This window comes from Haemorhous mexicanus, chromosome 9 (genome assembly GCF_027477595.1).
Source record: "Haemorhous mexicanus isolate bHaeMex1 chromosome 9, bHaeMex1.pri, whole genome shotgun sequence".
Taxonomy (NCBI): domain Eukaryota; kingdom Metazoa; phylum Chordata; class Aves; order Passeriformes; family Fringillidae; genus Haemorhous; species Haemorhous mexicanus.
The window spans coordinates 18,192,278-18,209,366 of record NC_082349.1 but is presented as its reverse complement, the minus strand read 5'-3'; the positions used below and the strand labels follow the sequence as shown (position 1 = coordinate 18,209,366).

Here is a 17,089-nt window from a genome sequence, read left to right as displayed (position 1 = left end):
GACCACAAACCAAACCTTGGAAGCAGGGGAGCATTTCAAGGATGTCACCCTCTGGCTGTATGCTCAGAGTACCCAAAACTCAGCAGCCAAGGAAGCTTCTGTTTGTCATAGCAAGGAGCCTGAGGTGCCAGGGTTGGGTATTGTGACTGACAGAGATCATTGAGGAATTTTTCTCCTAAGGATTAGCAGAAGAGCAGGGTAGCCTCTTCTGGATTTACTTCGTTTTAAAAAATAATAATTTTTAAATTTTTAAATAATCTGGGGTTTAAAATTCACATTGAAATTCCCTCTTAAAAAATTGATAAGCACAGCAGTACTGTATCTTGTTCGATATGCTCTTTGAGGTTGTATTATTAGCGTGAATTAATGCCAGCAGCTGCTCAGGCTATGTATCCCCTGTTACTACCTGCTGCTTTCTGCAGTACTGCTGTAGTTTCTGAACAGGCTTGAGTTAGGTGGATAAAATACTTCTGCAGAATAAAGAATTAGTTTCAGGGAAGGAAGGGCATGGTCTGTTGCATCAAGCAAAAGTCCATTTTTCTACTGTTTTTCTCTCACCTAAATCTGTGATCGTGGCACACTACGTTGTCCGTGTCTCTTCCAGGTAAGCAAAAGGATTTTTTTTGTTCAGGAAGACGAGTGTTTTAGGAAATCTAAACCAGCTCTTTCATGTTCTTGGGTAAGACATGAGTTTTCCAATTCAGTGAAATCTTCCTCTGGAGTTTGCTTAATTGGGTCCAAGGACTAAATGTTCCAGAAAAGATTGCAAGTGGGGCATAGAGGAAAATTAGGAGATTATAATGTGTTTCAGTTCATTTGGTGTTTGTTAGCCTTACTTTGACAGGTTAAAACAGCCTTTTGTTATCACACTGCCAAATACATGTTTGTAAGCTTTAAAAGTATGTATTGATTTATTCAGATATTGATACAAATAATCTTAAATACTGGTGGAACTCTTCTAAGTAAACTGATAATTTTATGATACCTTTCCACATAGTATAAAATGAAACAGAAATAAAGTTAGCATTTGAATTATTTAACATGATACATTTTTATATATAAGCAAGTATGCAATGGGGAAATAATAGACTGTTGGATGCTGACCTGCAATTCAGCTATTTTTCTGCTGTGAGATATTAATATTTTAATATTCAGTATATATTTCCAAGTCAGATCCCAATGTTCGTATTTGATTTTTATTCACTTCTCACTCTGGTGCAGGCTTACTGATTTCAATTTCAGCTTCCTGAATAAGAAGCAAGTTGCAGTCAACATGGACTTGAGATCTCACCCTTGGGATCAGACTCATCTTTCTACTATACCCACTTACTAAGTATAATCATGTTTACTGATTTTTGTTTCAGAAACTGCCCAGTTTTGGGCCTTACCTGGAGCAACGCAAAAAGATAATAGCTGAGAACAAGATAAAACTGAAGGCACAGAACATGGCTGCTGAGCTTCCTGAGAAAAAACACTTTGTTCCAAAGAAACCCATTCCAGCAATCAAGGTAACAAAAATACATGCATAAGAAGTGATAGGCAGTTGACATGCACAGTCATTTCTAGCAGTTTGAGTTGGTTATTACTGCTTTTAAGCTTGTTAGAGGGCATCAAAGACAACTCTTTATGCAGACTTTCTAGCTTTTAACCAAAATCGATGGGAAATGATTTGTGATGTACGTGTACAGGTATTTCCCTAATGTCATTTTTCAGAATAAAGATATTCAGGCAGTGGAACAGTAGTTGCAGATCAAGCAGGAGTGATGCCTTGAAGAACAAAGCAGAACTGTTTAGAATTTCTTTCAGCTTGAATGCTACAGTATGAGCTGTTTTGCATGATACCTTTTGATTACATGCACTGTGCTAAATGCCTCCATCCCTCATGTAGGATCGATGGCCAAGGCTGGCGTTCAGTACATGTAAAAGCTGTGTCATAGGTTTAGAGATTGAACTTTTAAAGCTGGAGAATGTTTGTCTAAGTAGCTGATCCACTGTCTACAATGAGTAAATGTCAAGGTAAAAATAAAACCTGTGACCCCTAGCTTCTGCATAATCCATACATTGAAGCTTTTCCCTTCCCTTGGATAGTCAATAAATATCAATAAAATGAAACAGCATGAGCTAATTATTCTAGGTGTTCACTTTAGAGTTTATTTAAACTTCAAGTCTGAATAGGAAATTTGGTTTTTTTTTAAATCAGGATTCTCATGGAAACCATTTGTAAAGCAGTATGAAAATTATGTCTGTTGACCTTGTTTACTGTCTTCTTCATATATGGGACAATATCAAATATCTACATGAGCAGATGTGTAAGAATTCTTGAAAAAATAAGGCCAAGCATAAAATAGAACGTGAGCTGTGGCTCAGAAAACCACATTATTCCCAAGAGAATATTGCAGTTTACTGATACATCCAGTATTCCAAGCTAACTGGTAGGATGACAGAACCGAACAAGGAGAAATTTGGAATTGTCTTCCTGTTTAATTTAATTAGTTTGCCACTTCTGTAGACCTCTCTCAGGTTTCTGGATTGTGTATTTTGGTTTATGTGACACTTTTGAAAACTCCTCCTGTCCTCTTGTGCTGAGGTTCTCTTAGATATATATATATATATGTGTGTGTGTGTATGTATGTATATATTTTTTTTTATTTTTTTATATATATATGTGTGTGTGTGTGTGTGTGTGTGTGTGTGTGTGTGTGTGTGTGTATATACTCACACACACACACACATATATACACAAAAAGTTCCAAAGAACAGCAATCTACTCTTTTTTCCTCACTATGATGAGCATTTTCAAAGCCTGCTTGACCTCAGAGGTTTCATGGTTCTGTTCTCCTTGCAGGGAGAGTATTGATGTAGGGAAAAAGAGAAAGAAGAAGCAACAGCCAATAACTGCATTTTCAATGAGATGGCTTGCTTCTGAAAACAGCAGAAAACCAAAAAACTGATAACTATCCAAAAGCAAGTAAACTGAATGAAGGGAAAAGTTTAGCAAGAGGGAAAAACAGACATGAAGACTAGGAAAAAAACATTAAAAAACTGAGTTCAATAATTTATTATGCCTAACTCCAAGTAGAAAGCAAAAAAAGATCCAAGCAGTAGGAGATAGATTAAAAAGAAGAAAATAGAGCCCATTGCAGGGGAAGAGGAAAATTAATTCCCCCAAACACAAACATTTGTTTACACAGATATTGAATACTTCTGAGTGGTGTCTGAGGAGCTTCTCAGCCAGAGAAATCAGGGTATCATCTTCCTCACCCTGAAGCTCTTACAAGAAGCCAGGCATTGCCAAAGCTGTCTTTCAGTCTGGCCATCTCTTTGGAAGGGAATGTGCTGACTGTAATGACAAAGCCAGCAGTGAGAGGTGCATTGGGTTTGCATGGCAAGCTTTGCAGGGGTGGGGCTGCAGGGGTGGCTTCTGTGAGAAGCTGCTGGAAGCTCCCCAGGGCCTGACAGAGCCACTGGCAGCCAGCTGCAGGACAGGATTCTCATGGAAACCAGCTTGGCCACTGGACAAAGCCAACCCCATCAGCAGCATTGGCACTACCTCTGGGATAACGTCTTTTAAAAGGGGGAAAACCAGCAATTTCAGTCACAGGAGGAGTGAGAATATGGCCTCTTCAGGGATCTGCTTAATAGAGGACCATGAAATAAAGCCCTGGATGGAAGAGAGGCCCAAGCAAGCTGGTAATATCCAAGGTTCACCTCTTCCAAGCTCAGGGGTGATGCACCCCAACAAAGAGGAAGTCAGGGAAAAATTCCCAGAGGCCTGCAGAGATGTACAGAAGCTCCTGGACAAACTCAGACACAACAAAGAAGCCCTCAGAGAGTGACCAAGATGATCAAACAACAGGAGCACTTTCCTATGTCGACAGAGAGACTTGTGGTTGTTCAGCCTGAAAAAGAGAATGCTCTAGGGGCACTCTAGACCCCATTCCTGTCTGAAGGAGAGCTAGGTGCCCTTGAAAGAGCTATGACTTTTGTCTGGTTGTATTTTTGAGGGGTTGCTACAAATTTCCTGATGCCTCCCCAAAATTTTCTCATCTAATTGGCTGTTGGGTTGGTGATATGTAAATTCCAACACTTACATAAATTCCACATGCTGTCAATTTGCCATTTATTTGTCAATTTAAAACCCCTCTGTGATTATCCAAAATCTAATTTATTTTTGGATGTCTTTTCACATGTCTTTTCTCTTTTTTTTTTTTCTCTTTTTTTTCAATATTAATTGAAACTGCATATTTTGATATTGGCAGAGTTGTTTATTCTTTTCTCACTTGTCTGTAATATTCGAAATTGTGCTCCATGTGGCTATGTGCCCTGGATCTTTTGTTTTCAGTTGCAGTTTTGTACAGCTCCCACAGATGTATTTGCCTACCTCAGGTTGCCTCCTTATTGCTTTAATTTCTTTCCTTACATGATCCCATGTTTTTCTTCCTAATAATTTAGTTCTTTGTCCTTCAGGGCCTATACCACAATATTCAGTCACCATTTATCTGCTTATTTTATTTCCTCCTTTTTTTATTCCAGAAGCCTTACTGTAGAGATCGTTTGGTAGTTCAAACATTCTGGCATAGCTCTCTTAGCTAAGGCATGACATGCTGTTCCACCTGCTGGAAAAATGTCCACAGAGATCCTCAAGCTCAAATTCCTTTGGTTTGAAATTTTTTCACCCATGTTGGTACAGATACATTTACATGGTCTTTTGCACATACATATATGCAAGTCTTTTTTGCTGCTGTGTAAGTACCCATCTAAAAGCCAGCACTGTGGGAGGCATTAGCCACATTTAGTCCAGTGCTGTGATAAATCTCTAAAAGCCTTTTGGGAGGTGAGGAATATTGAAGTAAGTACAGCTCTATTTTGCCATAACTATTTTGTATCTTTTGGATCCTCTCTAGCATGTATCTGTGTGTTTAACATGAGTAGTTTTACCTTGTGCTTGCCTGCCTGGAAAAGACCATATTGTAATTTTCATCATAAATGTGGAGATGTTGCATATTTCAGGTGGATCTATGCATGTGTCTCCCCTAATTTATGGGAGTCTAAGGCTGATTCTCCCAAGTATATACTCAAACAAGAATCACAGAAATAATCTCCCCTGCTGTAGCCCATAATGGTCTTCTCCCTTCCCTTCCCTTCCCGAAACCGAAACCTTCCCGAAACCTTCCCGAAACCTTCCCGAAACCTTCCCGAAACCTTCCTGAAACCTTCCCTTCCCAAAACCTTCCCGAAACCTTCCCGAAACCTTCCCTTCCCTTCCCGAAACCTTCCCGAAACCTTCCCTTCCTTTCCCTTCCCGAAACCTTCCCGAAACCTTCCCAAACCTTCCCTTCCCAAACCTTCCCTTCCCAAACCTTCCCTCTGGTTGCATTTCTGCCTGGTGTTACTCTACCCTTGGTGCAGAATCTGGCCCTTGGACTTGTTAAATGTCATCCCGTTGATCGCTGCCCAGTGCTCGGGGCACTCTGCTCCTGTTGGTAACACTGGAGTGCCTGCGTGTTCCGCACCATGGCTGATTAATTGGAACAGCACTACGGTAGCTATGGGGGCTAGTTTGTTTGCCTCTGATCAGGACAGTTCCATGGGCTGTCAGTGGTGTCTCCCACCCTGTTTTCTCTTGCAGCTTTCTTGAATCTAGAATGTATCTGTTGGCAAGATCAGCAAAAGTTACTTACGTTGATAAGCTGCTTGTCGAACTGCATTTTTTCACTGCCATAGTACCTGTTCATCTAGTTCTATAAAATACCTACAAGTTCCTTGGATTTTAACTTAGTTTAAATGAAACTTGTATCAACTCTACAGTCTACTGGTTCAAAGCTTTTCCTGAAACACACTCAGACATATTAAACAACATCATCGCTAAATCAGAAAATTGAGACACTTTATTCTGCTAATGCTTTGCTTTTTCTGAACATCGATCACTGTATTCCAGCCCTTTATTTTTTGCTCTGTTTAGCCACTTCATGGCTAGTTAATTTCAGAGCTCTCTTGTGTCAGAGGCCTCTGTCAGAGGCCTTGTCAAACATTAAAATTACTGGGGTTTTGGTTTTTTAAGAGGGTTTTTTTTTTTAATTTATTGTTTCACAGTCTTCATAAAGAATTGTGATCAATACAAGAAGCATAATTTTCAATATAGGAACTGTATTGAATTGTGGCACAAAGGTTCATTTAACTGGACAACACTCACAGGCAAGCAGTGTGAGTTTTTGGAATTGTCCTGTGTACAGTCAATAATAATTGGACTCAGTTATATGGGTCCCTTCCAACTCAGGATATTGTATGATATGGTATGATTCAATGATTTAAATTATTTTCTAAGGCCCACTTTATCTAGTATTACAGCTGTTATACTGAAAACAAGGCTTAGCGGTCCCTAAATCTCAAAGTACCTTTAGTAGTCTTTTTTAAGTATTGGCAAAGTGTCTGTAATCTTTCAAGAAAAGTTAGTTTTATGTATTTTTTAAGCTACTTTACTGTAAATTTACCTTGGTCATGTACCCTCAGATTCTGGTGATTTTTTTTTTTTAATCTATAGTTTTATTTGTAACGTTTCTTCTTTTCATCTCTTGCTCTCTGACCATGCCTCCTTTATTGCTGAAAAAGATCAGGTGGAAGGCAGGTACTTTCCTAACGTGTGTTCCCTTTGACTTGCTTGGTGGCATGCAGTACCTGCCCTGTGTATGCCTTTCTAATCAGAGGCCTGTGATGTTCACCATCTCTAGAACACAGCATGGTCTTTTACAAAAGCATCTACATGAAGATGGACACAGCAGGTCTACAAGGACCAGAGCTGAACCATGAATTGTATTTACAAATAGAGGTTCACTAATACGATGACTAAGGAAAAGCTAATCATCACTAAATGGTTGAAACATTAACATTAAAATGCACCTATTGTAGCACTGCAAAACTAATATCCTGCTGAACAGATCTTCTTGTTTATACTCAAACCCACATCTGCTTAGCTTAGTGACAAAAAGAATTTTTTTCTGTATTCATTAGTAACATAAAACTAATGAATTCTGCTCTGATTCTCTCCATAGCAACTGAATTCCCAGACAGTTTCAGTTGCAGGACTACATTCCTTTCCCAGTTTTTTCAGTTATGTTGAGAAGAGGAGGACAGCAGAGCAGTAATCAAAAAGAGTACTCTAGGTCCCTGCTGTCACGGAGTTGCAGATTTAACTTCCAGTTTTGGGGTTTTTTTGGGGTTGTTTTGTTTTGGTTTTTTGTTTGTTTGTTTTTAAATTGCTGCTGCTAATTCATAAGCCAGAAAGAACACAGCTTGACATTCAGAACCTGGCTTCTGTTTGCAGGTCTGGCAGTTGGCAAGAAAAAAAAAAAAAAAATTAATCTGTAAACGGTGCAAATTTAATCTGGAGGCCATTGAGATACACCAAGTGTGGAGTCCCATAGTGCCATTTTAGACAGTTGCTGTTTGGAGTGAAACTGCTTTAAACAGTGAAAGCTGATTATTTCTTGCTGCACTGTTTATTTTGTTCCAAGCATTTATGATTTGAGAAAACAAGAAGCTCTGAGATGTTGTAAAAGAGTGCACCTGCAGAACATCTTTTAAGTACCATTGCTTTTTTAGCCAATAATGTCCTGAAACTTTGCAAATGAATAAATATACAGTCTTTGCTTGAGAGAAAGAAGTGATTAAAAGACACAACACCAATGAGTGTAAATGAGTAGTAAATCATTGGCACAGTCTTTTGAAATCACTTTCGGGCCTCTAAAGTGCCATCATGCTCCCTATTTGGGATTTTAAGTCCCCAAAAGTGTATTTTTGTGAGCTGTGAGAAGTGAGACTTGGTTAAAAATGCAGAAATCACCATGCCTTATGCATTGTTTTTGTTATTCCCTTTGTAAGTTTGTAGCTGGAAAAATCAATTTTGATCATGTTGTTTCAAGAAACCATTTCCTGAGCTATCTAATTCTACCCTAAACCTTGGACTGTCTCTCCCATCTCCTCCAGCTGTTTCCCTGGAAGGGCATTAACCACCTCACTCCTTTCCCATTTTGAAAGCCTCTTCTAATTTCTAGCTTTGAATTTATTCATGGCTGGCTTACAGTCGTGTGTTCTTGTGCCAACATTTTCATTTAACTTAAATAGCTCTTTTTCCTCCCTGATGTGTATATATAGAGAGACATAATATTCCTGCTCTGCCATCAGTTTCCTAGGCTAAACATCCTGTAAGGTTCTTGTTGTCTTCTCTCATAAGCAAGGCACTCCATTCCATGGTTACTGGAGTAGTACATCTCTGCAACCCACTTGAGCTCTGTGGGTTTTCTTAACATCCAAACAATATTTCAAGAATATAAATGTGAGTCCAGAACCTCCCTGAGAAAATGACCTGTGCTTTTTAAACGTGGTTTTTTAGACTGAAAAGCTCTTCTCTATTAGGAATCTCCCCCTGTCAATACTTTTGCAACACGGGCAGGCAGTGGAAAGCCACTCAATTGTATCTTGTGCAGGTTTCACATAATTTCTTTACATTCTCGAGCACACAGCTCCTCACTTGCAGGCAATGTGGATTTGTGGCAGTGGGATGTTTGGGGGCTGTATACACACAAGAGAGGCTCGAGGATACTTAGTGTTGCTGAGGCCAGCAGAGCACACAAAAACGTGTATTTTGAAACCTGTAGCAGGTTCAAAATTCAAGGCTTGTCAACAGACAAGCCTGCATGAGAGCTGAAACAAACTGGAGCTGAAGTCTAAAGTCTGCCACTACAATATTTCAGCTGACACGGAAGACTGCAGACACCTGAAAACTGCTGTAAATCCAGTAAATCCATGAATGTTTCTGATTAAGAGCTGGAAATGAAAAGATGGGGGTGTAAGCAGTTCCTAGGAGATCACATTTGACTTAGTTCATAGTACATCAGTGGAGTCACAGTAAAGGGCTTCATGTTCAAGTCTGGTTCTAGTAAAATGCATTAGCTGAAACACTTTCATAGTAGTTAATTGACCTTTTACAGTAGTTTAAACAAACAGGTTTTGCTTCAAATTTGCAGTGATTTTGGACCATGCACAAAATCAGCTTGCACAGCTCAAGTGATGGGTTAACTCATTAAGCTGTGATAACTTGCTCACAGTCATCTGTCCACACTCATCATGCTGCCTTTAGCAATGTGCCATAGCTGTTTTATGCTAAAAGAGCATTAATGTTCTCTGCATGTTGCTGAGAAGAACTGGAAGGCTTTTAGTATTGAATGAATGCAACCAAGGTATTTCACACGGCAGCAGCTATGGTTTTTGGCAGAGAGAAAACATTTGAGTGTTTTTGGAACAAGGAAACAGTACAATTTGCCAGTCTTTCTTCCTGGACAGGATTTGGTTGAATTTTCTAGCTCCACAGTCACTAAGAGAAACTTCATAGATCCTAATACTGCATCCAGTGAACAAAGAAATTTGTCTCTTTGCATAAAGATGCTATTGTACAAGTGCTGAAGACCAGGAAGACCTCATTCTTTCAAAGTAGTGCTGGGTTTTCAAGTTCTTAGCAGACTAGGAAGACAAGGTTGGACTCATTTCTGCATTTAATTTATGTAGCAGAAATTTTTGGTGTATGCTGTGCTGGCATACACCTTTTGCAGCACTGATATGTAAGGTTGATGCAGCAGGTTCCTACTTGTGAAGTTAACAGATCTTGCTGGATTAGACCCAGAGCTTACTTCTGTGCAGTATTTGCAATAAATTGATGATCATGTCATTTGTGCACCTTGCTAAAGAGAGAAGAGCTATTATTGTTCTCTCTCAGCTTTTTCTTTCCTTGCTGTGAGTTCCTAAATCTGTGCTAGTGAGAAATGACCAAAGATGATCTGATTATAGCATGTCACTCCTGTTTACATTCTATTTTGTTCCTAGAAGTTTCACCCAATCACGGCAAAACAACAGCACATGCAAAATCAAGTACTAAACGTGTAACCTATTTGTAGAATGTGTTTGTACACAATGTATACTTCTAGTACTGCCTACATTCAAAATGTGCCTGTATGGAAAATGCTTTGTATTTTACACGGGGTATGATGGTCAGCCATTTGGAAGTTTATAAGAAAAATCCTAACCATCCTCAAAATGCATGGCCAAATCTTCCTCATTGTAGGACTAGAGAGTGCTCCAATGCAGCTGTAGAGACTGCCTAGGTATCTTATAAACGAGTCAATAACTTTTTTTTTTCCCCCCTAGGATATAATTGGAAAAGCACTGCAGTATATTGGAACATATGGTGATCTGTGCAACACAGAGCAAGTTGTGGCCCTGATTGACGAGGAAATGTGTATCAACTGTGGCAAATGCTACATGACCTGTAATGATTCTGGCTACCAGGTAAGAGCACAGCTGTAATTAGCAGAAAGACACGATGAGTTATCTTTCTGCTGCTGGGAAGAAAGAATTCACCTTCTGTTAATGAGCAGGTGGTAAAAACAGATGCCTAAAATGTTGAATTCAAAGCCCATCATGCTCCCAGGCTTTGGCTCTCAAGCCGTGCCGGAGCAGGGCTGGTCCTGGGGGCTGCACAGACCTCGTCACTGTCACAGGGCCCTGACTGCAACTGGGACTCTTTTGAAGGGGAAGAAATGAAGAAGCCCCAAGTGGAATGGCAGTAAATGTAGCTCTTGATGGTTTTCAGGTTCATGAGGGAGAAAGGGAAGAACACATCCCTTCCCAAGGGGATGTGGGGAGACATGGGCTGGTCTTATAGCCAAACGCTTTGTAAGAAACCCAGTTCTTGTTCCCTCAGACTAACCAAACTAATTCAGGTTTCAGGCAGATGGGGTTTTGTTTTGATCTTGATTGAGTTACAAATCCTTTCTCCAGGATAACTGCCAGGGTTTTTTGAGCAGCAGGTTGAAGCTTGCAGAAATCATTGTGACCAGAAAATGGCCCAATTTTGAGCTGAGGCTCCTATTTGCAGCAAAGTATTTCTGATTGCTCAATATGGTAGCAAGTTGTATGAAATATATCAGCATGTCTAGATGCCATTCCATTCCATGTCCACTGGAGCTGATGGACTGGTCTGCAGTAAAAAAGACAGTACAGGAGGATTTCATTTTCTTTAAGAAAATCAAAATATGGTCTAGCATAACTTTCATGGAATTCAATATGCAGCAAGCATTTCTACATGGATGTTTCCATACATTTTAGTCTGAGAATAGCTTGTCAAAAGCAAATACTTTAATTGAGCACCAAGTGTCTTCTGGACACTGTGAGTTTTTGTTTGTCCTGAACTCAGTCTAACCAATAATAGGTCTGATGACTTGAGCTACATAAAGTCACAGAAAGAAGTCTTCCATTGCGAATCAACTGCATTGATGAAACAAGTATGTCAGAGCAAAGGTTTTTTCCATTGATACAAGAAAATTAATGGTGTTTTTTCTCAAAAATAGATTCATACAGTAGCCTTTTAACTGTCTAAATTTCTTTGTGACATTGCAATCTTCACCTTTCCCCTTACATCAGATTTATCAGGAGAATTATATTTTTCATATAACCCTTAGAGAGCAAAAGATTGGATTTAGATTTAGTAAATTTTATTTTCTGTAACTGGAAATAAAAATCAGCACCAAAAGAACCAAAGTTTAAACCCCCAGAAGGTTTTCTAAGCACAAAAGAAAAATGCTTTTTCCTTATTTAATTAAGGAAATTGAAAAGAAATTAATTGAACAGAAATGCAAAGGAATTCTTAATAGCAAATAAATCAACAACACCCCCCCTCACCTTCAAAACAGCAGCTGCTTTATGCTTCTCTTTGTTTCAGAAATATCCATGCTGCTCTACACAGCTGTCACCTTGTATGACTCCAAGAGAAAAGCTTTCCTTAATTTAAAGTCAGCACTGTAGTCCTGACTTGCTGTCCCTTTTGAACTTCCTTTCAAGATGTGCATTGTTGTTAGGCAGAGAGAAAGAAAGGAGTCCTCCTTAAATACTCACCAGCCAGAGCTCTCTTTGTGCTCAAGCTAAAGTAAAACTCAGAGATCCAGAGCAGTTACTACACACTTCATGCCCTCACTGGTTGCTACAGCAACTTCTGTGCCTTCCTAGTACTGAAACCCCAAATGCCTCAAATCTGCCTTAGGAGCCAACCTGCAGCAGCACCAGTACTTCCCCCTGCCTCCCCCAGATGCTGACAGTGGTCAGGGAGATTTGCTAAGGCACTGCTTGTTTGCCAGAGTTCAACTTTCAGGCCTGATTTTCCCTCCTAAACTCTTCAAAGTGGATTTTTAGTGTTTCTGGTGCTTTTTAAAATGTTTTCGTTTTCCAGTCTTCTTAGATATTGACACTTTGCGGTTGCATGAAGCTTTTGTTTTGACTTTTAATTGCCATTTCCATTATAACCAGGAGCTTATATCATTGAGACTGCAACTGTTATTTCACATTCAAATACACTTATCACCCTAATTGGTAATGAGGATTCACTGCATGGAATGTGAGAACTAAAGCAAGCTCTGCCTGCCCCAAACTCTGATAGTCCTTTCAAAGATTTGCAAAGAAAAGTAATCGCACGAGGCACAATAAGCTGTGTTTTTCTCTGCTGTTTATTAAATTAGATTGTTTCTGCTGTGCTGAGAATAAAAGTCAAAAGGATGCCTTGTGATGGACATTGTGCTGAAGGTGTACAGGTGTGGTCTGGTGTCTCCTCTAAACCAATAATCCCAGCACATTGCTGCCTTAGCAAATACTTCATTTACATCAAGGAGAAATACCCTCTGGGAGTTTAGATATCATGGAGCAAACTCCTCCTTTTGTAACCAGCCCCTGTGGCCCGTGAGCTTTTGCCGAGGTGTAATTTGGCCCACCTCTCTAATTTCAGTGTCTGGAGAGGGCTTGTTTTTGTTCCCTGCCAGTGGAACAGTTGCTATAGCTGCAGTGCAGAATCACACCGAGATGTCTCCAAGTGTTGCAGCGCAGGAAGCGCAGACACCAGGATGGGAACAATTCTGACCTTTCCCGCACGTGCCATCAATAATGTTTATTCCTGCTTGCAGGCTATCCAGTTTGATCCCGAAACCCACCTGCCCACGGTTACTGACAGCTGCACGGGCTGCACCCTGTGTCTCAGCGTGTGCCCTGTCATCGACTGCATCCGCATGGTTTCCAGGACAACCCCCTACGAGCCCAGGCGCGGGCTGCCCTTGGCCGTGAACCCCGCGCGCTGAGGCCCCGCAGCCGAGGGCAGCTTTGCCCTTCTTTGATGCCATTGATTTGCTTTCTAATTAGTCCTTGCAAATCTACTCCTATATAAAATGTTATACCGATAGAGGGTACCGTGAACGCTGCTTTCCAGTTACTATTTTTGCAACATTTAAGTTTTAAAATTACAGAAAGGTGATCGTGGCTGTCGGTTGTCCACTATTTGAAGTGTAACTTTCTTGTTACAATTCATGCTGTGATTTCAGAACTTCTCTATAGACTCTTTAATCTCTGTGTATTTTCTGGCTGGAAATATAATTAAGAAAGCATTTTTAATGAACTACAAATCAATGTACAAGCTAACTGTTTTCAAGGAGAGCATTTTGTAATTAAACATTACATTTAGTTTTAAAAGAGTTTCTTAGAAGATGTAATTAACTACATAGCATACAAACAAAGCGATGTGGCTTCTATTTTTCTATAGACAGAAATGAAAGGGAGTTTAAAATAGGATTTAAGGACTGGATTAATCACTTTCAACTACTACAACATATGGTAGTGTATTTTTATAATCCTTTCTAATTCTTTTTCACACTAGTCACTTTATAGAATAAATTTGCTTTGCAGTGACACATGCTGGACTCTTCAGATTTGTGTGTTGCATGGGTGGTTTGATCATTATTTTCCCCCCTCAGTGAACACTTAAAACATCTCTGCAAACAGTTAAAATGGCTTATTGGGAAGTCCAGGTTGTGTTTCAGAATTCTGAGAAGCAACAACATTTTTTGCTCCAAGCTCATCCTCTAAATAACTTTTTAATTGTGCCAATTAATGTTCCAGAATGTACACGTTTCAGGTCAGAGATCTGATTGCGTGCAAACGGACTACACACCCTGCAGGCTGTGTTTGCCAAACACAGACACACAGGGTAAACTGGCAAGGTGATTTCTCCCAGCGCTGTGTATAGTTCTAGCAGTTTCACAGCCAAAAATAACTACAGATTCATCTGTCTTACTAAACAGTATCTCAATTTTAATCCATTTTTCACTCACAGTAGGAACTTTCTAATATGAACATATTGCTGTCTGCTTTACTCCACTTAAGAATATAAAGCCTTTAGTTTCATAACAATAATAAATGATCTATCAGTTCAATTTCTTATACCATATACTGTGAGCAGCAAAAGCTTTGATTAAAAAGATACCCTGGCTTTTGTTTCTTGATTTATGAATTGAGCACTGAATTATAAATAAATGTTGAAACCAGCTTGGGTGGTTTTTCTTTTTGCATTTACTAAACAGATTTTCTTTGTAGAGCCTTGTCAGTTGGTGTTTCATAATCTCTCAGATTCACTCCAGGAACCATTAATGAGTTAACTCACATGTACATTATTCCATGGATTGCCCAGAGTGCAGAATGTATCATGCTCTTTGCCCCTCTCTGGCACCTCTTTGTCTGCCTTTGACTTGCCTTCCTTTTGCCTTCCTTCTCCACACACACAATGTAAATTTGAACATTGTCAAGTGTCATTTCATTTAGTGTCCCTGCTCCACCAACACTGTTTTGCTGGTGCTCTGGGCTTGCTGGCAGGCTCAAGTCCAGTGTCTCCACTATTAGTTTTCTCTTTGTATTTTAATTTCCCTATTTATCATTGTGGAGTTTTCTGACTCAGATGAAACAGGAACAGACAGTCATACTGCTTAGAAAATATTTGCTTGCAACTTGTTTAAAGCTGCTAGTCTTGCAGTAGTTTCTTATCTTACATGAGCTACTGTGGACTCACAGGAAGATCAAGTTGTCTTGTGAGTGTTGGTGACAAAGTTTGGAGAGTCTCTGCATGTACTTCTTGTCCCTCTGCTGAAGAACTGCCTAAGAAGCAGCATGTCCTTGAGTGGGGCAGAAAAAGACATCAAAATCAAATGGTCTGAAAATAACATTTTATCTTCTCAGACAGCAGATGCATGGAAAGGTAGCTGTCTTCTCCCAGGCTGTTACCATGTCCTTCTTATTCTGCATCCTGCCTGCCACGAGCCCTGTGGCTGAGCAGGGCAGCCTCTGCAGGTCTTCTGTTCCTGCATCCCCAGACCCAATTATCTTACTGTCCTGAAGGTATCACACCTGGTGGTGTTTGGTTTCTTTGAAATACAGGACAATGCTAAGAGACCTAATTTAAGTATCTAAGCACAGGTACCTGATGAATGTAGCAGCAAAATCAGAGCTTTTCCAAGAATCTTCAGTAATCACAGGACATTCAGTATTCCTCAGTGGCTGTGAAGTAATCTTTGGAGAGGTAAAGGCATTCTTTGTGAATCAAGACTATAATTTGCTTACTAAAGAAGGACTAATGCTATAGAGGCCTCTTTCTTACTACCCAGCCTCTGCCCCACTCTTGTTCTGTCAAGTCAGTTAACAGTTTCAGGAAATACATTCCCAAATGCATTTCCTTCTAACTCTGACAGTCAGCAATAAATCTGTGTGTTGCAGGAACTTGGAGAAATAGCCACACTTAGGTCTCCTGCAGGAATACCTTAAGTCATCAGGGTAAGGCAAGGTGTAAACAGTCAGGGGAGAGAGCTACAAAGGACATATTCCTGAGGTTTATATGTTTTTCACATTGGTCTTGGGGAATCATTCCATTTAAGAGCCAAGGAAACAAATTAGAAAAATCTGGTCTAGTCTGCAAATTCTTTAGCCAGTTATTAAAAAAGAGATATGAATTTTCAAAGTGTAAGAGGTTCCAAATTAAGCTCATATATTTCAATGATTTAGTTGCACATTTAAGGAATTATGTATTATTAAAGACATGATGGTTGACATCCTCCAACCCTAGCCCTGGCAGTTTTTAGATATGTTGTGCTATTGATTATTATTGTAAAATACTGTGAACTATATTTGACAAATTAAATTATGATAGACGTGCTCATCCTCTAGTAGCACATTCTTATTCATGTCATATTCCTCAACAGAAAATGCTCCCCATGTTTAGTGGATGCTCTGCAGGCCAAAAATTACTTGAAAAAGCTGCCAAATATGCTTGTGTGAATCCCAAAGCACCCATGTTCACTGGAAAAAAGAGATGTTTTGCCTCGCTAACAGACTATACAGGCAGTTTGGGTTTTGGCCTCTAGGATGAACTGGCATAGTATTTCCCAGGCACTGGATTGGCAACATTAATGGACACATTAAAAAAAAATCACACAGGATTTTTAAAATAAATAACTTCCTGATTTTAAATGGAATAATCATTTGATCTCATAGCAGAATTAAAACTAGTCTTTGCATGAATCTGTTGGGCAGCCTGTGTGTCCAGTGCTGAAGCCCTGCACGTGTATGCTGCTGCTTGCCTTGATCCTTTACCAGTTGCTAGAGGAAGCTTTTTTAGCAGCCATCCATTTGTTCGGTTCATAACATTTAGCAGGAGCAAAATGTAAGTTATACACCTAGAACTGCTGCTCTTTGTTGTGTCCTGGAGGACACAGAGCTCTGGGAGAGGTGACTTGGCAGCCACAGAGTGGCTCACTGTCATTTCTGCAGCCTCCCCACCTTACAGTGCCCACTACTGTCACCCCTCCAGCTTTGTCTTTAAGCCTTTTATCTCAAGGTGGCAAAAGAGACTGCTAGGTTCAAGGCAAATTATCCAAACCCCAGCTGAGTTCCATCAACCTCATGCCTCATAAAATTACTTTGTTTAACAAAATCCAAGACTGTAGCCTCAGAAATAAAATGTTAAGCATAGATATTTCCTGTCAATAAGATCTTGCCAATGCATTCTGTAAGTATGTTTCATTATTTATCTACTGTAACATCAGATTGGACATGTTGTTAAAATTTTATATTTTTCAACGATTCCTAGTAGAAAATATTTTTTAGATAAAATATTTATTTTATTGGCAGAGGTTTCACTTCACCAGGCAGCTCCACTTCTTTGATGAACTGTGGAAGATAG

The 17,089-nt window shown here is 39.6% G+C and overlaps 1 protein-coding gene across 1 annotated transcript in view; it reads left to right on the top strand.

The window, feature by feature from the left end:
* Positions 1-14,409, top strand: part of DPYD (dihydropyrimidine dehydrogenase) — a 342,395-nt gene extending 327,986 nt beyond the window's left edge. The window contains exons 21-23 of the mRNA XM_059854310.1: positions 1,365-1,508; positions 10,198-10,338; positions 12,999-14,409. Coding sequence (XP_059710293.1) covers positions 1,365-1,508; positions 10,198-10,338; positions 12,999-13,169 — 456 coding nt within the window. The 3' untranslated portion in view covers positions 13,170-14,409. The remainder of the gene's footprint in view (positions 1-1,364; positions 1,509-10,197; positions 10,339-12,998) is intronic.
* Positions 14,410-17,089: the final 2,680 nt, after the last annotated feature.